Source organism: Balaenoptera physalus (genome assembly GCF_965194825.1).
Source record: "Balaenoptera physalus genome assembly, chromosome: 20".
Classification (NCBI taxonomy): domain Eukaryota; kingdom Metazoa; phylum Chordata; class Mammalia; order Artiodactyla; family Balaenopteridae; genus Balaenoptera; species Balaenoptera physalus.
The window spans coordinates 55,526,374-55,548,932 of NC_138901.1; the positions used below are offsets into that span (position 1 = coordinate 55,526,374).

General features: G+C 42.5%; 1 protein-coding gene across 2 annotated transcripts; it reads right to left on the reverse strand.

Moving 5' to 3' along the window:
* Window positions 1-10,279: 10,279 nt before the first annotated feature.
* Window positions 10,280-22,179, reverse strand: LOC309649887 (C-type lectin domain family 10 member A-like). 2 transcript variants are annotated; one of them, XM_082440493.1, is made up of 10 exons: window positions 14,940-22,179; window positions 13,930-14,118; window positions 12,494-12,610; window positions 12,087-12,182; window positions 11,919-11,990; window positions 11,731-11,802; window positions 11,485-11,571; window positions 11,244-11,395; window positions 10,873-10,979; window positions 10,280-10,744 (listed from the first exon to the last, which is right to left on the reverse strand). In XM_082440493.1, exons 2-10 carry the CDS (start codon window positions 13,994-13,996, stop codon window positions 10,588-10,590), a joined length of 927 nt encoding a protein of 308 aa, XP_082296619.1. In that variant the 5' UTR covers window positions 13,997-14,118; window positions 14,940-22,179; the 3' UTR covers window positions 10,280-10,587. The 2 variants fall into 2 exon arrangements, with proteins under 2 accessions (XP_082296619.1, XP_082296618.1); XM_082440492.1 differs by having other exon boundaries at window positions 12,078-12,182.
* Window positions 22,180-22,559: the final 380 nt, after the last annotated feature.

Here is a 22,559-nt window from a genome sequence, read left to right on the forward strand (position 1 = left end):
GTACTGTATAGCACAGGAAACTCTGCTCAATACTCTGTAATAACCTAAATGGGAAAAGACTTTGAAAAAGAATAGATACATGTATAACTGAACCACTCTGCTGTACACTTGAAACTAACATGACATTGTTAATCAACTATACTCCAATATAAAATTTAAAAAATTTTTTTAATTCATATTCACCTACAGTTTTGCCTCAGGGCTATTTAACTCTCTCCTCCTCTATCTTAATCTAGTCCTGAAAGATCTGGATATCTGGACATCCCACAGATGTCACACTGATCCGTTACACTGATGACTTCATGCTGATTGGACAGGAAGAGCAAGAGGTAGCTAGTACACTGGAGGCCTTGGTAGGGCACATACACTCTACAGGACGTAGGGAGATAAACTCTATACAAATTCAGGGATAAGCCACTTCAATAAAGCTGTTACAGTTTTGTTTTGTTTTTTTTAACATCTTTGTTGGAGTATAATTGCTTCAGGGTTCTTGTGGTTAGGGGATTTCTGGGATATCCCCTCCAAAGTAAAAGATAAATTGCTGCTGTTTGCATTCCCCACCACCACCACAAAGAAGAAAGCACAGTGTCCCGTGGGTTTCTTTGGGTTCTGAAGGCAGTACATTCCACATCTAGAAATACTGCTCTGGTCCATATACCAGGTGATGCAGAAGGCTGCCAGTTTTAAATGGGATCCAGTGCAGGAACAGGCACTACAGCAGGTTAAGTCTGCAATGCAACCAACCTTGCTGTTTGGGCCATATGACCCACAGACTTTAAGTTTTGGAGGTGTCAGATGCAGAATGGAGCTTATGGAAAGCTCCAGTAGAAGAATCACAACACAAGCCTCTGAGATTCTGGAATAAAACCATGATATCTGCAGCAGAGAATTAGATGCACTTTGAGAAATAGTTTTTGACACATTACTGGACCCTGGAAGAGATGGAACGTTTAACCATAGGATACAATGTGACCATGTATCTGAAACTTCTCATTATGAACTGGGTTTTGTCAGACCTACCAAGTCATAAGGTCAGACATATACAGCAACGGTTCATGGTCAGATGGAAATTGAATCAAGCCTAAGCAGGACCAGATCAAAGGGCACAAGTGAGCTACATGAGCAAGTAACACCCCTTGCCCCTCTCACCCACCACATTTGCATCAGTTCTCTTCCCTGGTTTTCATTTGAGGGGGAGAAAAAGCCCAAGCTTGGTTTATGTATGGATCAGTTGAGAACATGGGTACAAGCTGAAAATGGACAGTGGCTGTGTTACAGCCACATTAAGAAATGGTTCTGTATATCTCAACATAATAAAAGCTATTTATGACAAACCCATGGCCAACATAATACTCAATGATGAAACACTGAAAACCTTCCCACTAAAATCTGGAACAAGACAGGGATGTCTCTCACCACTTCTATTCAACATAGCACTGGAAGTCTTAGCCACAGCAATTAGACAAGAAAAAGAAATAAAACATATCCAAATTGGAAGGGAAGAGGTAAAATTGTCATTATATGCAGATGACATGATACTATATATTGAAAACCATAAAAATTCCACACAAAAACTACTAGAACTGATAAACAAAATCAGCAAGGTAGCAGGATACAAAATTAACACACAGAAATCTGTTGCATTTCTTTACATTAACAGTGAAGTATCAGAAAGGGAAAGTAAAAAGACAATCCTATTTAAAATTGCATCACGAAAAAACACTTAGGAATAAACCTGACCAAGGAGGTGAAAGACTTACATGCTGAGAACTATAAAACATTGATAAAGGAAACTGAAGATGATTCAAAGAAATGGAAAGATACCCCATGCTCTTGGATTGGAAGAATTAATATTGTTAAAATGGCCATACTACCCAAAGCAATCTACAGATTTAATGTGATCTCTGTCAAATCACCCATGACATTTTTCACAGAACTAGAACACATAATTCTAAAATTTATATGGGACCATAAAAGACCCAGAATTGCCAAAGAAATCCTGAGGAAAAAGAACAAAGCTGGAGGCATAACCCTCCCAGACTTCAGACAATACTACAAAGCTACAGTAATCAAAATAGCATGGCACTGACACACAAAAAAGACATATGGATCAATGGAACAGAATAGAGAGCCCAGAAATAAACCAACACACCTATGGTCAATCTATGACAAAGGAGGCAAGAATATAAAATGGGGAAAAGACAGTCTCTTCAACAAGTGGTGTTGGGAAAGCTGGACAGCTACATGTAAATCAGTGAAGTTAGAACACTCCCCTACACCATATACAAAAATAAACTCAAAATGGTTTAAAAACCTAAATATAAGACATGACACCATAAAATTCCTAGAATAGAACATAGGCAAAACATTCTCAGACATAAATCATAGCAATATTCTCTTAGGTCAGTCTCCCAAGGCAGAAGAAATAAAAGCAGAAATAAACAAATGGGACCTACTCAAACTTAAAAGATTTTGCACAGCAAAGGAAACCATCAACAAAACAAAAAGACAACTTACGGAATGGGAGAAAATATTTGCAAATCATGTGATCAACAAGGGGTTAATATCCAAAATATACAAACTGCTCATACAACTCAATATCAAAAAATCAACTGAATCAAAAAATGGGCAGAAGACGTAAATAGACATTTCTCTAAAGAAGACATACAGATGGCCAAAAAGCACATGAAAAGACGCTCAACATCACTAATTATTAGAGAACTGCAAATCAAAACCACAATGAGGTATTACCTCATACTGGTCAGAACGGCTATCATTGAAAATTCTGCAAATAACAAACGTTGGAGAGGGTATGGAGAAAAGGGAATCCTTGTACACTGTTGGTGGGAATGTAAATTTGTGTAGCCACTGTGGAAAACAGCAAGGACGTTCCTTAAAAAACTAAAAATAGAGCTACCATATGATCAAGCAATCCCACTCTTAGGTATATATCTGGAAAAGACGAAAACTCTAATTTGAAAAGATACATGCAGTATTACTTCCAATAGCCAAGATATGGAAACAACCCAAGTGCCCCTCAACAGTCAATTGGCTTAAGAAGATGTAGTATATACCCAATGGAATAGAAAAGGAATGAAATATTGCCATTTGCAGGAACATGGATGGAGCTAGAGAATATCATACTATAAGTGAAGTGTCAGAGAAAGACAAATATTATATGATATCACTTATATGTGGAATCTAAAAAATAATACAAATGAGTCTATATACAAAACAGAAACAGACTAACAGACATAGAAAACAAATCTACGTTTGCCAAAAGGGAAAGGGAGTGGGGTAAGGATAAATTAGGAGTATGGGATCAAGAGATACAAACTACTATACATAAAATGGATAAGCAACAAAGATTTACTGTATAGTGCAGTGAACTATATTCAATATCTTGTAACAACCTTCAATGGAAAATAATCTGAAAAAAAAATATATATATATAACGGAATGACTTTGCTATACACCTGAAACTAACACAATATTGTAAATCAACTATAGTTCAATTAGAAAAAAAAGATTTGTGTACCTCTGCTGTGATGCAAACTCACTGCATCTGCAGCATTCACTGGGGTCCCTCTGAGTCACCCCCTTGGGCTTGGAAGACAAGGGAACTGAAACAAACATGAGGCTCATGCTGTTTGCTGTACTGTGAATAATAAAGTCTTTTATGTCTGACCGAGGGGTGTCAGATCTTCTGCTCCTACCTATAAAGTGATGGCAGACTAGCTCATTAGCTTACAAGTAGGACAAAAATTCAGACACTTCAAGGAAATCTCACACTCTTCATATTTCTTGACTTGGGTTATGTTAAAACAATCATTTTGCCACTTTAAAAAGTGTAAAAGGAATGCGTGTGGCTATAGGGGGTTGTAGTTGTGTGATCATGAGTCTTGTTGGATTTTTAGACCTGGTATATAACACACAGTTCTCAATCACCTGCCTCCCAGCTTTGTCTGTGAAATTTATTACCTTGACAGTTATAATTAATCAAAGTGGTGGAGACTATCTGAAACAATGATGGCAAAGAAATAGGGGTGTGTATGCAAAAACACGTGATTTTTTTAAAATCAAGGAATAAAAAGAGTAGTTTTTTCCCTAAAGTGTTTAGTTGTTCTAGAATGTGCAAGATGATAATGAAGGGTAAAACCTGGGTGGATAAAAAGTTGTAGAAGGTTTGTGAAATGAAATTTATTTTTCTTGGACTTTATATAATACCTATAAATAATGGCACTAAAAAGAAGGAATGGAATGTATTAAAACTGGCAAGATTGGTTTTATTTTGATGAGTTTATTAATAACATTTTTTAAAGTATGAGAATACTTTCCTGCCAAATATTATATTAATGCAAGGCTAAAAATTATTTTTTCTCTATTAAAATAACAAATTGGTCTGCTCTAAACAAGAAATAGTAAAAGTCATCATCATCTATTTGGTCTGTTGAGAGAGCAGAGACTATATATCTCATCACAATAACTTTTTGTGCTTTATACTGAATTTATTACATCCTTGCTTATTAAAACCAGCAAGCAAAAGTTCCTCACTGCTGAATGTGTTAAGGTTTCTTACAATTGTGTTACTTCCTGCTATTTTTATTTTTTAAATATTTCACTGTCACCCTTGCAGAAATCTCAACCATTCTTTATTTCAGCATTCATGTTACAACCCTAATCAAGTAATCAACTTATCTGATAACTTTCATTTATTTATTTTTATTTTATTTTATTTTTTTGGCTGCATTGGGTCTTCATTGCTGCGTGCAGCCTTTTCTCTAGTTGCAACAAGCAGGGGGTGCTACTCTTCATTGGGGTGCTACTCTTCATTCTAGTGCATGGGCTTCTCATTGCAGTGGCTTCTCTTGTTGCAGAGCACGGGCTCTAGGCACACGGGCTTCAGTAGTTGCAGCACGTGGGCCCAGTAGTTGCAGCATGTGGGCTCAATAGTTGTGGCACGTGGGCCCTAGAGCATGCAGGCTTCAGTGGCTGTGGCATGTGGGCAGAGTAGTTGTGGCGTGCAGGCTCTAGGGCACACAGGCTCAGTAGTTGTGGCGCACGGGCTTAGTTGCTCTGCGGCATGTGGGGTCTTCCCGGACCAGGGCTCGAACCTGTGTCCCCTGCATTGGCAGGCGGATTCTTAAACCACTGTGCCACCAGGGAAGTCCCAACTTATTTGATAAATTTTAATTTTGCCTTCTCAAGATCAGACCTTAAATTCAGAAAAATAAAATTCTGCGGCTTCCCTGGTGGTGCAGCAGTTAAGAATCTGCCTGCCAATGCAGGGGACACGGGTTCGAGCCCTGGTCCGGGAAGACCCCACATGCCGCAGAGCAACTAAGCCCATGCGCCACTACTACTGAGCCTGTGCTCTAGAGCCCCCGAGCCACAACTACTGAGTCCCGTGTGCCACAACTACTGAAGCCCACGCACCTAGAGCCCGTGCTCCGCAACAAGAGAAGCCACTGCAGTGAGAAGCCCACGCACCGCAATGAAGAGTAGCCCCCGCACGCAGCAATGAAGACCCAACACAGCCAAAAATAAATAATAAATAAATAATTAAATACATCAATTCTTTAAAAAATAAATAAATAAATAAAAATAAAATAAAATTCTGAAGGTGTCTTTTACCCTAAACGATTTCAGGGGTTCCCCAGAAGGTCACTGGATCACTACAAAGATTTTTTTCTTTTCCTTTAGAGAAAGAGAGATGTTAACAAACAAACAAACAAAAAAGGTTCATTTGGTGTGCAGCATATTCTTAACTATCTCACCACTATTTTAAGAGCTATATGGGAAGAGCTGTTCAATCAAAAGGGAATCCAGCCATCCCTAGGTTAATATGCACTGGCAAAATGTTAATGGTAATATAAATGTTTCAGAGATTGTACACTCTACAGATTGGAAGGTGCTGGAGATTTGTCAGTGCCCTCATTGACCTCAAAGTGTTCTTCCTCTTTGGGAAACATACATCAAATCCTCATAAAATAGTTCTGTATTATGTTCAATAGATAACATTATTCTCCATTATGATATTGGTGGTTATTATAATAAATTAACTGTAGCCATTCAAGCTTATCAATCTGTAAGCTTTCTGTTTCCTTCTGCTCTGGCCTGAAGACCCTGTTAGTAGCTATGTGGTTTAAAAAAATGTCTTCAACAAAGAAGGGTAGTCTGAAAGCCTCAGGAAAGGCATGGTACCAAGTATTTTTAAATACTATTATTTCAAGGGACACACTCAGGAGTATGGGCTTCTGAGCGGATGTTGCTTAGATAACTGTCAGTTCCATCATTAGGCTGAGTCAGGATTTCCAGGACTATTCTAGTCTAGACACAGAGAACTTCATGAGACTTGAATGCTGACCCAACATCCAGCAGAACAAGAATTAATTAAGTAGGACTGCATAAAGTGATGAGGGAGATGACCTGGCAGTTACTGGTTTGGAATATTACTGGTATGGTTTTAATGTTCTGTGCCCTTGGCTACACTGGGTTCCAATATTTTGTGCCCACAGAACTCACTGGGTACTGCTGCTCCTTATGGAATCTCTTGCATATTGGTCAGTGTCTTCTGGACCCATCAGTTCCAGGTCCTCTCAGAGCGCTTTCCATCAAGACCTCTCTCTGCTCCATCCTGATGATTTTCATGTGATGCTGGTGGGCAGGGTAAAGTGAAAGGGTGCTGCTTCCTGGGAGCTAAATTTTGTTTTTCCCATACCTTCCCTCTGACATCACCCTCTTTATTTTTAATTAACATTAACTGAGACACTCCTATATGCCAGGCAGTTTTCTTGGTACCAGTACAGTAATGAATGGGTCCTGTCCTCTCTTAATGGGAACCTTTAGCTTTGAGCTGTTTCTCCATGACTGACATGCTTCCCCTGGTATGCTAGATTGTTTGAAAAATAGCAATTTCCACCCCTCCCTATACCTATTCTCTCCACAATATGGCTTTGTAGTTCCTCCCATCAAAAGGTGGAGTCTATTTCCCAACTCTCTGAATCTGGGCTGCCTTGTGATCTACTTTGGCCAATAGGATGCAGCAGAAGTGATGCTTCAGTTCCAAACCTAAGGCTCCAGAGTCCCTGCAACTCTTCAAATTACTCTCTTGGAACCCTGCCCAAACACTATGCAAACAAGCCCAGGCTAGCCTAACATGGTCCAGTCATCCCCATTACCCCAGCCCATAGCCAGCCAAATGTCAGACACGGCAGAGAGGCTATCCTAGACCAGCCAGCTCCCAGCCAACCCACCACAAATGCATGAACCAGTCCAGCTAAGAAGAGCCACGCCTGGCCAGACCAAAAAACCACCCAGCTGATCTACAGACTTGTGAGGTATAATAAATGCTTGTTGTTTTAAGCCACTGAGCATTGGGGTGGTTTGTTACATAGTAATAGCTAGCCAATACACCTGGGATCTTACCTACTTTTCCCAACAACTCTGGGATCTTCAAAGAAATGAAAGAATTACCTTTCCTTATTACCCTAAGTTTACCTGACTTTTAACTGACAGAAAAAGAATTGAACTCAAATCTATATGAAAGGAAAATGCTCTTCTCACAATAACATAGGACTTTCCAAGACCTCACCTAGTTTCTCCATTCTGCCATTTTAAGGTTGTTAAAAATCAGGTGACATGAAATACATCAGATTTCACAAAAGAGTATATACTGTGTAATTTCATTTATAAGAAATTCTAGAGTAGGCAAAACCAATTAGCTGTGAAAGAAAGCAGATCATTACCTGCCTGGGGACAAATAAGTGGGTTAGACTGCAAAGGGGTATAAGGGAACTTTGGGGGGTGATGGAAAATGTTCTATCTTGATTGGAGTGGTAGTTACCTAGGTATTCATATTTGTCAAGAGTCATCTCTACTCTTTAAGTGGGTGCATTTTATTGGGTAAGAATTACACCTCAATAAAGCTGATTTTTAAGGTTAAAAAGAAACAGAAGTTGGTGAGGATGTAGAGAAAAAGAAACCCTTAGGCACTGTTGGTGGGAATGTAAATTGGTGCAGCCAGTATGGAAAGCAATATGGAAGTTCCTCAAAAAATTAAAAATAGAAGTACCATATGATCCAGCAATTCTACTTCTGGGTTTATATCCAAAGGAAATGAAAACAGGATATCAAAGAGATATCTGCAGTCCCATGTTCATTGGAGCATTATTCACAATAGTCAAGATATGGAAACAACCTAAGTGTCTATCAGTGGATGAATGGATAAAGAATAATATAATATTCTACCATATATCCATTATATATATGTATATATAAAATGATGGAATATTACTCAGCCACGATAAAGAAGGAAATCCTGCCATTTGCAACAGTATGGTTGGAACTTGAGGGCATTTATACCAAGTAATATAAGCCAGATAGAGAAAGACAATACTGCATGGTATCACTTACATGTAGACTGTTCAAAAAAAAAAAAAAAGTCACATTCACAGATAGAAAGTAAAAGGGTAGTTGCCAGGGGCCGGGAGTTGGGGGGAACAGGGAGAGGTTGGTAAACGGGTAGAAACTTTCAGCTATAAGATGAATAAGTTCTGGGCTTCCCTGGTGGCACAGTGGTTGAGAGTCTGCCTGCTAATGCAGGGGACACGGGTTCGAGCCCTGGTCTGGGAAGATCCCACATGCCGCAGAGCAGCTAGACCCGTGAGCCACAATTACTGAGCCTGCGTGTCTGCAGCCTGTGCTCTGCAACAAGAGAGGCCGCGACAGTGAGAGGCCCGCGCACCGTGATGAAGAGTGGCCCCCGCTTGCCACAACTAGAGAAAGCCCTCGCACAGAAACGAAGATCCAACACAACCATAAATGATAAATAAATAAATAAATAAAAATTAAAGTAACTTGTTAAAAGACACAGACACACCTTCCTTTGAAAAAAAGAAAAAAGATGAATAAGTTCTGAGAACCTAATGTAACACACGGTGACCATGTGACCAACAGGGGATTAATTTCCGAAATTTACAAACAGCTCATGCAGGTCAATATCAAAAAAAAAAAAAAAAAACAACCCAATCAAAAAATTGGGCAGAAGACCTAAATAGACATTTCTCTAAAGAAGACATACAGATGGCCAAGAGGCACATGAAAAGATATTCAACATCACTAATTATTAGAGAAATGCAAATCAAAACTACAATGAAATACCACCTCACACCAGTCAGAATGGGCATCATCAGAAAGTCTATAAACAATAAGTGCTGGAGAGGGTGTGGAGAAAAGGGAACCCTCCTACACTGTTGGTGGGAATGTAAATTGGTACAGCCACTATGGAGAACAGTATGGAGTTACCTTAAAAAACTAAAAATAGGGAATTCCCTGGTGGTCCAGTGGTTAGGACTCCACATTGTCACTGCCAAGGGCCCAGGTTCGATCCCTGGTGGGGGAACTAAGATCCCACAAGCTGCGTGGCACAGCCAAAAAAAAAAAGAGAGAGAGAGAGAGAGAAAGAAACTAAAAATAGAGCAAGGATAAGATCCAGCAATCCCACACCTGGGCATATATCTGGAGAAGAACATTGTTCAAAAGGATACATGCACCCCAATGTTCATTGCAGCGCTGTTTACAATAGGCAAGACATGGAAGCAACCTAAACGTCCATCGACAGATGAATGGATAAAGAAGATGTAGTACATATATACCATGGGTATTACTTAGCCATTAAAAAGAATGAAATAATGTCATTCACAGCAACATGGATGGGCCTAGAGATTATCATACTAAGTGAAGTAAGTCAGACAAAGACAAATATCATATGATATTGCTTATATACAGAATCTTTAAAAAATTATAGAAATGAACTTATTTACAAAACAGAAACAGACTCACAAACTTAGAGAACAAACTTATGGTACCAGGAGGGAAGGGTTGGGGGGAGAGATAGATTGGGAGTTTGGGATTGACGTGTACACACTACTGTATTTAAAATAGATAAATAATAATAATAAAATAAAATAGATAACCAACAAGGACCTACTGTATAGCACAGGGAACTCTGCTCAATACTCTGTAATAACTTAAATGGGAAAAGAATTTGAAAAAGAATAGATATGTGTATATGTATAACTGAATCACTTTGTTGTACACCTGAAACCAACACAACGTTGTTAATCAACTATACTCCAATATAAGATAAAAAATTTTTTTAATAAAAAAATAAAAAAACCCACAGTGGCCATAGTTGATAACACTGTATTGTATAATTGAAATTTGCTAAGAGAGTAGAACTTAAGTGTTCTCACCTAAAAAAAAATAGATAAATATGTGAGGTCATGGATACATTCATTAACTAGATGGGGGAATCCTTTCACAACGTATACATGTATCAAATCACGATGTACACTTTAAATATCTTACAATTTTGTACGTCAATTATACCACAATAAAGCAGAAAATTTTTTTAAAAATACCTTAGGAACTCTAGATAATCTTTTAAAAGTTAAGGGGGGAAAAAAAAAAAACCAACTCAAAACAATGGCAGTGCTCCAATCTCCCAGGGCTTATTCCTCTCCCACAAGGACAAGGTCCCCCTCCCCCAGCCCCGCCATTTCCTCGGCCAGGTGGTCCACTCCCCTAGCTGCCCTTGCTCAGCCCAGCCTCGCAGATCCAGTGGTAGGGTCTCTGGCACGCGTCGTCATTCCACTTGCCATCGGGGTGGAAGTGGGCACAGTCCTCGCCCCCACCCAGCCCGTGCCCTTGCCAGTCGTCCGGCTGGCCTGGCTTCCAGTTCCTGAGGGGAGAGGACAACAGCCAGCTAGGGAGGCACAGAATCCAGGTCAGGGAGACGGGGCTGAGGGTCAGACCCTGGAGGAGCCGAGCTGAACGAGGAAGAGGGGCACAGAAACCCGGGGCACTCACTTGAAGTTGGTCTCATAGTCCGTCCCATCCGCCCATTTCCAGACTCCATCCAGATCACTGAGGCCCATCCAGGTGTAGGAGGAGCCTATATGGGCCTGGACAAAATCCTGGGACAACAGAAGGGCAGCTGTGACTTCTCCCCACCCTGCCAACTCCTTGGACTAGCAGTTCTGAACTTCCTTTGTTCATTAAACCCGTCGAGGAGATTCGGGGTGTTTATCCCAACGCCCGGGGCCAATTAAACCTCTGAGGGTCCGGCTCAGATGGCAGTCGTTGTTAAAAGCTCCCCAGGTGATGCCGCTATGTAGTCAAGGCTGAGAACCATTCTCTTCAATGGGACGTGTCTTGGACCTGCGCTCTAGGGGCCTCACCTGTTCCTCTCTGGAGTTGATGACCACCAGGTAGGCGTCCTCCAGCTGGCAGTACTTCTCAGCCTCGGGCCAGGGCTTCCCCGAGGAAGAGACCCAGTAGCATTTGCCTTCATGCTCCAGCCAACTGGTAGGACAGCAGTTGTTTTGCGAGGCTAAGGGGCCAGGGCAGGGGAGGGTCTGAGATGCTGTCCAGGGGGTAGTGGGCAGACACTGGGGCCGGCCCACCCCGTGCAGCCCTCACCATTGCTCTTGAGAGCAGCCATCTTGCAGGTCAGGGAGTGCAGGTTCTTGACCAGCTGTTGGACTCGCAGGAGCATTTCGGAATAACCTGGGCCGCACACGGATGGGCAGTGGGGACAGTGCCCTGGGTGTGGCTTCTGCTCCTTGAGTCCCTGGAGACCAGAGGTCCACGCCCGGGGCCCCGCCTAGGAACCCCCTTGCCCTCCCACGCGCCTCATGCCCAGGTGGAGGGGAGCAGGGGCCTGACCTGCTTTGAGTTCCTGCAGCTGGTTCTCCAGGCTGCTCTCCAGAGAAAGCACCTTGTCATTCAAGCTACGGGCTGGAGGGGAGGGCACTCAGCACCATGTGACTGCTCCCATTTCCCCCCACACACACACCCCCGCCCTGAGTGCCTGGCACTCACCCCTCCACACACTCTCCCGGAGGGTCTCTCACCTGCTTGCAGCTCCTGCTTGTGACTTTCCACCTCAGCTTTCAGAGATGTTATCATTTCTTGCAAACTTCCACCTGGAGAACACAGGGACTCAGGGCTCAGGAGTCAGCTCCTCCCCCTCTCCCTCCGCACCCCACCCCAGTCCAGAGCCCCTTCCATACCAGGCTCACCCTGGGATTTCAGTGCCTGGACCTCAGCCATAGCGTTTGAAGTGAAGTTGCTGAAAGTTGTTCTCAGGGTTGCCAGGTCCCTCTGAAACTTGGAATCTGATCAGGCGGATGAGACAATCAGTGCTAAGGGTTATCAGGCCCTCTGTGCCAGCACTGGGCAGGGCACTTGACATGCATTGTGTCATTGGGTCCCTACAGCGTGACCCCACCCAAAGGGATGGGCACTATTGTTATACAATATTGCAGGTGAGGAAACTAAGGCTTAGAGAGGGGATGTAATTGGACCTCATTCCCCAACTGATAAGTGACAGGGCCAGCAGTCATCCTCATTTATCACTCTCGCCACCAGTGCCCCGCCCACCACACCCCATTATTTCTCTCTTCCCTGCCCACCCTGTGCCCCTCACTTTGGGATCCGATCACACAAATGCCGACCAGCAGGAGGAGGCTGAGGCCCAGGGAGAGCAGGAAGGAGCGGGTGCTGGAGAGGAGCCGCTGCAGGAAGTTCTCCAGGGCAGGCAGCCCTGCAAGAGGAGAGGGTGTCAGGACGAGGAGGGTCCAGGACGTGAGAGAGACGGGGAGGAGGATAGGGCCACGGGGACCTGCAGGGAGGAGGCTGGACAAGGAGAATTGTGGGCGGGGGGACATCCAGGCCACTGACCCCTCATGGACCAGCACAAGTGCTCAGTCACACGGGCCCCTCACACCCCTGGGGACACATGTACACAAAGACACACAGACAGGGGATGATGGCGATGTATAAGGTCCTATCATCAGAGCTGGGACATGAGGCAGGAGGACCCAGGGAGAGAGACGGCGACTACCTTAGCAGGCTCACACTCATCAGTGAAAACAAGTTAGAAAATGGGTTTACTAATGTGGGGCACATTGCACTTGCCCATAAGGAACACACACTGCTGACCTCTGGATTAATAAGCAGAAGTACAAGTAGGGCATATCTATAGGAGACAAGAGATTTACTGTTGGCCATTAAGGTAAAGGCTCTATGAAGAAGTTATTCCTCAAGACTTTGGAAACAAGGGCTTCCCTGGTGGCGCAGTGGTTAAGAATCTGGCTGCCAATGCATGGGACACAGGTTCGAGCCCTGCTCCGGGAAGATCCCACATGCCGCAGAACAACTAAGTTGTTGTGTGCGCCACAACTACTGAGCCTGTGCTCTAGAGCCCGCGAGCCACAACTACTGAGCCAACGTGCCACAACTACTGAAGCCCGCATGCCTAGAGCCCGTGGTCTGTAACGAGAAGCCACCGCAACGAGAAGCCTGCACACCACAACAGAGAGTAGCCCACACGCAGCAACGAAGATCCAACGCAGCCAAAAATAAACTAATTAATTAATTTTAAAAAAAGACTTTGGAAATAAAAGAAGGAATAATAAAATTCTGGAAAATGTACACTAGGTGCTTTTTAACATGCCCAGGGTGGGAGGCAACAATCATTATGGCTGCAATGGTTTTAAAAGACAATATTAGCAATTTCCTTCAGTGTAATTAATCCGGGTCTATGTTTTTGTTATTCCTGGATTTGTCCATAATAGCTACAATAAATAGCCAGTAAATCTTTTAAGTGGCAAAATTTAAAAAAAAAAAGACAGAGAGAGAAAGAAAATGGGTTTACTCTCATGCCCTTCCCCAGAGCACAGAAAGCCAGGACCGCTGTGGACCTTGAATCGTGTTTATATTGGGGTCCCCAGGGCCTCCCCTTCAGAGTGAGAGACCCCACCAGTACATGTGGTAGAGGTGCAGACACGACACGACAGCAGAAATCCTTCTAAACATATTCAGAGGAGATTTTAGGAAAGACCGTTTCCCCATTCATCTTACCATCTGTAAACCCCTGGCTTTTCTTCTCACTCTCCAAGTACTGGAGGTCTTCATACTTCACTGACATGTTTGGACCAACACGGCCTCTGAGGCTGTCGGAGCTGAAGTAGAGGCAGGGCCAGCGGCCAGGCTGGGGAAGGAGCTGGGATAAAGACGGAGGCTGGGACCAGGTAGGACCCGCGGGCAGGGCTGGAGATAAGGGAAGAAATGAGGGTTGAGAAGAAGCCCGGGGTCAAGGCTAGCAATAGGGATGGGCTTGGCTTTGCAGCTGAGGTCAGAAGTGGGGTCAGGATTGGGCTTTGAGCTAGCGTCAGGTTGAGTTTGGGGTTGACAATGCAGGTAAAGTTGGAGCTAAACGTATTGCTAGGACTGGGTCTAACACTGGGAGCTGGAATCGAGGTTGCGTCTCCTGCTAGGACTGGGGTCAGTACTCCTGTTGAAGCCATGGATGGAGTTGGACCTAAGCTTGGTGCTGAAGTTGGAAACAGGAGAGAGTTGAGGTTCAAGCTTGGGTGGGGGCTGGTGTTAAGATTCAGGCTGACTTGGGACTTCCCTGGTGGTCCAGTTGTTGGGACTCCCCATCCACTGCAGGGGGCACAGGTTCGATTCCTAGTTGGGGAACTAGGATTCCGCATGCCGCACTGCACAGCAAAAAACCCCACAAAGGTTCAAGCTGACTCTGGGGGTGAAGATGCCATTGCGGTTAAAGGAGGAACTGGGGTTGGTATGGGGTTCGGCTGGAGTGGGGGCTGAAGACAGGGCTGGAACTGGGCTAGAGAAGGGGTTGAGTGTGAGTCTCAGTTTGTGACTGAGGTTGTGGCTGCCATAATTCAATCTGCATCCAGTGAAAGGAAAAGAGTCTAAAATCTCCACTCGGTCATTAAATCCCCAAGCTGCCCCCTTATATATCTTCCCATTCAGTCTCACTTAAGACCCACAGTCCCCTCTCCCTGCTTTCTCTGACATCCTCCCTAACCCCTTAGTCTCACCTGCATCCCCAACCTGGTTACCTGTGAAAAGTCCAGAGGCTATGATTCTTGAGTTCTTTGTGCAGCAATGACCAGAGCTGGAAAAAACTAAATCCTGGAGAGTTGGGATGGGGGTGACTGAAGGAGGAGCCACCTAAGTGACTGGAGACCTGCTGGTCTTTGTGTCTGAAAGACCAGGAGTCTATAATCTGGGAATCTCCCGTTTCCCTGATTGGGGCAGTAAATAACAAGAAGGAATTGAAATCAAAACGCAGGCAGACGTGGTGTGCACGGGGCAGCTGGATATGCGGCCAGCTCTGCTTTCCTCTTGCAGGGAGTGTCTACTCCCTTTCCGCTTCTTTTGAGCTCCCATGACTTCCTCAATTTTACCATTTGGGAGAGAAGCATTGGACCAGAAGGAACCAGAGGTGCAGTCTGCCCCACACCTCCTTTCACTTCCTGCATCTGAAGACCTCAGAATTGTTGGTGTCTCCATCACTGCAAACCCAGGTCCAGAGGAGCCCATTGCTCTGCTCTTGCTCAATCCTGACCCGGGGTCCCTGGCATCTGAGCTTCCTCTGGGGCCTCAGCCATCATGCTCCCCCAGCTCTGGCCAGCTCTCTTCACTCCGCTCGGAAGGAGGGAAGGGGGTGGTGGAGAGTAGGATTTCCTGGCCGGAATGGGAGGGGAGAAGCCAGGGGAAAGAACAGAATTTATTGAGCATGCAGATCTGATGAGGACTGTGCCAGACACTTGCATTAACCATTCAATTTCCACAAGAACCTTGGGAGGAATTTTGGATGATGGACTTAGGCTCAGAGCCATTGTGTGACTTGCCCAAGATCTCACACCTGGTAAGCAAAAGAGCCAGATTTCCAGCCCAGTGCCGCCGGACACCCTAGCCTGGGCTCTCTCCACATACACTGTCCTCACGAAAGGGATTCAAGTTAATCCTGTCAACTCCGTAAATCCCTCTAAGGGGGCTGCTCTGAATTCACACACACAATCTTTTCACAGTAAGAAGGATTCTTAGTGTCTTAAAAGGGGAGGAAGGAAAGCAAATACATTTCAGTTTCTATTTTCTAATTAAATGGGATTGTGTTCTGCTACTTGCTTTTTAAAATTCATTTAACAATGTATCAGGAACACTTTATCATATCAGTTCATAAATGTCCTTTATTCATTTTTCATCTTCATCTCATTTCATAATCTGTGCCATAATTTATTGACTAAGCTTTTCCCTATTGATAAACATTTAGGTCGTTTCCAGTTTCGTTTTGTTTTCTTGCTTTGCTTGTATTTGGTATTTGGTATTTTAATTAGTATTCGTTACAGGTTGGGGTTTTGGAAGCCAGTTTGGGGTGCAGTCTATTTATTAGGGATCAACATCTGTGAAAGGATGGGGAAAGAAGAAGGAGGGGGCAGAGGAAGAAGTTAAACAGATGCAAAGACCCCACAAAGCTTTAGCCAACCCAACCGCACTGCCTGTCAGAGCTGCCCATCACTGGGCTGAACCAGGGCCTTTATTACCTGACGTTGCTCAGTCACCAGATGCTGCCACCGCAGCAGGGGCGAGACCTCAGGGGAGGTGCCTGTGTGCACAAGTTACACTCCCCACAGCTGGGCAGCAAGTCCTTCCTGGGAGTGGGGTCTGGGTCTCTCATGTCTGTGTCGACCCCAGTACTGTATTAGGTTCACGCCTTAATTGGGGATAATCAACATTTTTGCATTATTGAATCTTTCCCACAAAGAACATAGTATGTTTCTCCATTCACTCATCCGAGCATTTACCCATCCGTTCAACAAGTATTTACTGGGTGTTGATAAAAGAAATTTTCACATATTGAGGTATGGGGAAGTCATTCTGGCTTTTTCATGAGTTAACTTGAATTTTATGCTAACTAAAACAGCCTGTTTGTGGCCTGTCAAATACACATTGTGGGCTTCCCTGGTGGCACAGTGGTTAAGAATCCGCCTGCCAATGCAGGGGACACGGGTTCAAGCCCTGGTCCGGGAAGATCCCACATGCTGCGGAGCAACTAAGCCTGTGCACCACAACTACTGAGCCTGCGCTCTAGAGCCCGAGAGCCACAACTATTGAAGCCCGTGCCTAGAGCCTGTGCTCCGCAACAAGAGAAGCCCCTGCTCGCCACAACTAGAGAAAGCCTGCGCACAGCGACAAAGACCCAATGCAGCCAAAAATAAAAATAAAAATAAATAAATGACCCTTAAACACACACACACACACACACACATTGTACATCTGCTTTAATTAGTAAAGGAAAGCGTACACTGACCAGAAGTAAAGAATGTCCATGTTAAAAATAAAGATTAAATGCCCCTCTTCTTGGGATGCCAATGCTGGTCCTCCTTTGATGATAAGACTCCCTTCCCAGGTGCCAAGGCCATACTGACTTGCTGTGTACCTTCTGGTCTGGCTTTTTTGAAACCTTGAAGAAACGTATCCCTGACTTATTTAATGTTCTCTGTTCTGACAAAATATAAAACTGTGCTGAAAACTGTGTTTCTCCGGAGCAGTTTCTCAGAGTAATCTAGGAAGCTGGCTTCCGGGCTATAGTCCTCAGTTTGGCTCAAATAAAACTCTTTTCTATTTTTATTATTGATTGTTCATTGATTATTTTCATCGACAGTGTCTACAATATGGCACCCTCCTTCAGAAGAGGTATCCTTCAGAAGTAAACAAACAGGTAAAAAAGGCCCTGGTCACAGAGCTTATATTCTAGTGGGTGACAGATAAACAGAATAAATGAGTAAAATATAGGGACATCCCTGGTGGCACAGTGGTTAAGAATCCCGCCTGTCAGTGCAGGGGACACGGGTTCGATCCCTGGTCTGGGAAGATCCCACACGCCACGGAGCAACTAAGCCTGTGCGCCACAACTACTGAGCCTGCGCTCTAGAGCCCGCGAGCCACAACTACTGAGCCCATATGCCACAACTACTGAAGCCCACAAGCCTAGAGCCCGCGCTCCACAACAAGAGAAGCCACCACAATGCGAAGCCCTCACACTGCAATGAAGAGTAGCCCCCACTCGCTGCAACTAGAGAAAGCCCGCGCACAGCAACGAAGACCCAATGCAGCCAAAAATAAATAAATAAATAATAAAAATATATTGAGTAAAATATATATAATGTCACACAGTGATAAGTGCTGTGGAAGAAAATATAGCAAGGAAGTGGGTAAAATAAGGTCAATTTTTAACAGGCTGTCAAGACTAGGATGTCAAGAACAGCCTAGACTGGGAAGATGATTATCTGAGCAAAAGTCTGAAGGAGGTGAGGCAGAAGTAGATGAATCATAGTGGGAAAACCTGGAGCTCCAATTCTTCAGGGCCTGTAGGCTATTGTCACGGATTTGTTTTTACTCTTAAGAGGGGCAGGCTTTGGAGGAAGGGTCAGAGCAGAGGAGTGAGTGAACTGATTTACATTTTAACTGTAACAATGTGACTACTGTGTTGTGAATTTCATGAAAGGGGACCAGAGTGGCAACCCAGAGTGGGGGGGAGGGACAAATTAGGAGGTTGGGATGAACAAACACACACTACTATATACAAAATAGATAACCAACAAGGACCTGCTGTATGGCACAGGGAACTCTACTCAACATTCTGTAATAACCCATATGGGTAAAGAATCTGAAAGAGAATGAATATATATATATACGTATAACTGAATCACTTTGCTGTACACCTGAAACTAACACAACATTGTAAATCAACTATACTCCAAGAAAATTTTAAAATATTGTAAGCCATTGTAATAGCTGGGTGAGAGATGATGGTGGTTTGTGCTTGGTGGTGGTGAGAAATGTTTTGATTCTGAAATACTGTGAAGGTAGAATTGACAGGATTTCTGCTGATAAATTGCATGTGGATTTTACATACACACACAAAACAGTTCTCCTTCTAGTCCCAAAAATAAATGAAACTTTGAGCATTTCCCATAAATTGCTGACTCCCTAGGAAAAACAACTTTCTCCCTGCCTTTGCAATGCTGATGCCTTAAGATCTGTCATGACCTTTTGTGCACAGGCTAATCATGTGAGAGGAGTTCTGTTTTGCCATCAGGAGCAGACTGATGAAAACTTGTTAAAACTGGATATTGTGCAGTATTTTCCTTTGAATACCTGGTGTGGTTTTCTTTGGTAAGCCTGTCCTCCCAAAGTCTGATTCCCTTACAACTTTTTTTTTTTTAGTTTCAGCTAAGCAGTTACATTTATATCCCTCGTACTCATTCCTTGTGAATATATTTATTATCCATATTGTTATTCAATCTTTCTCAAAAATTGTAACACACAGGCTCTTACTGTTTACATTATCAATCATGATATGTACATGTTAAACAGATCTGAAACAGACATTTGTCTTTATCTTCCTAGGAACCCACGCACAAAAGAGCACAACAAATGAGAATTTAGTTAAATATACATTCAGCGATGATTCCAGAGAAAGTTCTTTCTTTGATCTGAGGTGGGATTTAAATTTTTATAGTAAGAAAAGATTAAATATAAATATTAAGGATTAGTCATGCCCTTACAACTTCTTTGCAAGTAACCTTTTTTTTTTCCTTTTGTCTCTGAGACTTCTTTCATGGTTGACAATCATAGCTTCCTTCTTCCACTACCTTTTCCATGATCCCTTACCCTCTCCCAGCACCTCAGCTGGTCAGGATTCTTCTACCGAGTGGGGTGACCCCAAACTTCATTTCTACAGCATCCAAGTACTTATGGTCCCATCTATCTTGGGTCACCACAATGCACCATTGACCATTATATTATTGGACATGTGAGTGCTATCTGGCACCCCAGAGTCTCATGAATTCCAGGCTCAGTCTTCCTTTTCCCCATCGTGAAGCAACAGACCTATTTCCCTTCTTAATAAGAATCAGTCACCCCCAAAAGTACAATTACCCACATCCCCTACCTAGTGGTATAATGAGGAGCCCAAATCAGCCAGGATTCAATCTCATCTTCAAACTGAAACAGAACCAAAACTGTCTTCCCTGGTGGGTGGGTTCTTTCCTCGGGCACTAGCGCTTCCAAAATCCAATGATCCCAGATTGTGCAGATGAAAAGGAAAAAGTCCTTACGTGGATTATTAGGTGCCAGGTAAGAGACACTACCCTCCTCTGTCCCTTAGTCGTGCACATGGCTGTGGGGGAGAGGGCACCATATTGGTCACTGATTTAAGGTGTATCCTCACCTATAGCTCAGGCATGATAGGTCAGGGAAAGGTAGTAAAATAAGAAATTTATCCAATTTCCAGCCCCCGAGCCCAGAAATAGAAATTTGATGTGTCTTTTCAGATATATTTATAAACCTATAAGAATACACACACATAAGTAGAGAAGTTTTTTTTTTTTTTTAAACACAGCATTTTCTCTGTAACATGCTTCTGCCTAAAAATGGGTCTTGAGGCTGCCCACCTCCCATTTAACGGCTGCATGGTGTTCCGGAGTACAGATTTCCACACTTTATTTAATGATTCCCTTGGTGATGCATTTTGAGATGTTTATACGTATCTTTGGCTTTTATAAATAATGCTGATGTGAATAGGCTTATATATACTTGTTTGTGCTAAGAAGCAAATATTTCTCTTGGTTAAATATCTAGAAGTAGAATTGCTGAGTAGACACAACTATCTTAAATTTTTTAATTGTACAGATACTGTCAAACTGCTCTGAAAAGACATCACCAATTTATTTTCTCCCCGACCATGTATAAGGATTTTCATTTATTCCCACCTTCACCAACAAACCTTTAAATGGTGGCAGGCTGACTTAGAGGAATCCGCTCCTCCTGGGGAACCTTCCCTCTGCTCCTCTGCACCTCAACCTGAAGCCAAAGGCAGAGGCAACCCTAGGGCCTTTTGGATTTATTCCTACCATATAATCTTATGTTTTCAATCTACCATATTATCTTGTCTTTTTTCTTTCCTGACTTTGACAGATTTATTATTTCTTCTTGCATTTTCTTTCTTCTAATGGTTTAGAAATTATGCATCTTGTTTCTATTCTTTCAGTGATTACCTTCAAAAGTTCTTATCTGGAAAGCTTTTATTATCTTATTGTTCTACATGATACTCTGAAATTCATAGTAATGGGACTAGGTATGGGCTTTTTTGACCCATTGTGTAGAGAATTTGAGATCCATTTCCATTTGAGATCTATGTCATTCAGCTCTGGGGAAGGTTCTGTTATTTCTTTTTTAATTGTTTTATATTATCAAAGTATATACACATAAGTACACTAGGGGAAAGTAAAAAATATTATAATCTAATTGAAAGACTTAGTAGAAGAACTGGAAGATAAAAGTTGAGGAAATTTCCCAGAAGTAGAGCAAAAAGAAGCATTTCTTTAAAGCTAGATAAAGGATGCTCACTCTCCCCAGTTCTTTGCGAGATTGTCCCAGACAGTGAAGAAAGACAAGACAAATCAAACACGTGAGGACTGAAAGAAAGCTGTCATAACTGATGAATGATATGATCATCTACTTTTAAAATCCCAGAGAATCAGCACACAAATGATTAAATCTTAAAGATGCTAAATTTATATCTTTTGTTTTGAGATTTCCAGTTTGCAAAGTTGATGTCAGATGTTTGAAAACTTCTCACGTTTGGATATTGCTGGAGTAACTTTGGTCGTTTGTAAAGGTGGTAAATGGTGGTAACTTTGCTCATTTTGTCGCATATTAGAAAAGATAGATTGTGGAATTGTGCCTCATTTCACCTTATTGTCCAGGATGTCTCAGTGGGATATTAAAAGCATAATGCCTTTTGGCATGCTGTTTCCCCCCAATTCTTACGTAATCAAAAAGGATTGCCATTTCTTTTTTTTTTTTTTTTTCTTTTTTTTGCCATTTCTTTTATGGCTTCTGGATTTCTAGCCTTGCTTAGAAAGAGCTCCCTATCCCAATTTTATACATTTTCCCAAATTTCTTTCTAATATTTGTAATGATTAATGTTTGCATTTAAATAATTGATCCATCTAGGGTTTATTATTCCTGTATAGGGTTTGAGACAACAGTCTGGCTTTGTTTTATCCCAAATGAATAACTGATTTATAAACTATATTATATTTTATATTTTCCCCCAATGAATTAAAATAAGACTTTTGTCACATATTAAATTCCTAACTATATTTGTATATATTTCTGGACTTGTAGTCTGTTCCACTGATTTAATTTCTTTTCTTGTGCTAAGATCGTACTGATTTGATTTCAGCAGATTAAAGTTAAGTGACCTCTCACAATTTCTTAGCCATAAATCTTTTTTTTGGTTTGGGCAGATCATAAATCTTATATATACTTAGACTTTTGTTCTTCTGTATGAACATTAAAGTTATTTTGTCCTGTTCCAAAAAAAAGTTTACTGGCATTCAGATCAAAATTGCATTATGTTTACATATAATTTCCGGAAGGATTGACATATTTATAGTATTATACTTTTCTATCCAGGAACACAATGCAGCTTACCATGTTATCAGGTCTAGCTGGTGTTTCCAAATGTCTGATGGATAGTAATCTTCAGGATTCAGGAGCAAGAAATCAGAATTCCAGGAAATTCTCAGGAATTACTGAAATCATGTAATTCAAAAAATTTTACAATGCTTTATTTACGTTATTGAAGTGATAATGAGTTACTC

Bases quoted from the DNA above. Each gene is read 5' to 3' on its own strand.
- LOC309649887 (XM_082440492.1), bottom strand. From the start codon at position 13,996: ATGTCAGTGAAGTATGAAGACCTCCAGTACTTGGAGAGTGAGAAGAAA. The intron at 11,396-11,484 runs GTGAGGGCTGCA...CTGGCCCCTTAG, and splicing joins GGCTGCTCTCAAGAGCAATG to CCTCGCAAAACAACTGCTGT. The intron at 10,980-11,243 runs GTGAGGCCCCTA...CTGTTGTCCCAG, and splicing joins TCAACTCCAGAGAGGAACAG to GATTTTGTCCAGGCCCATAT.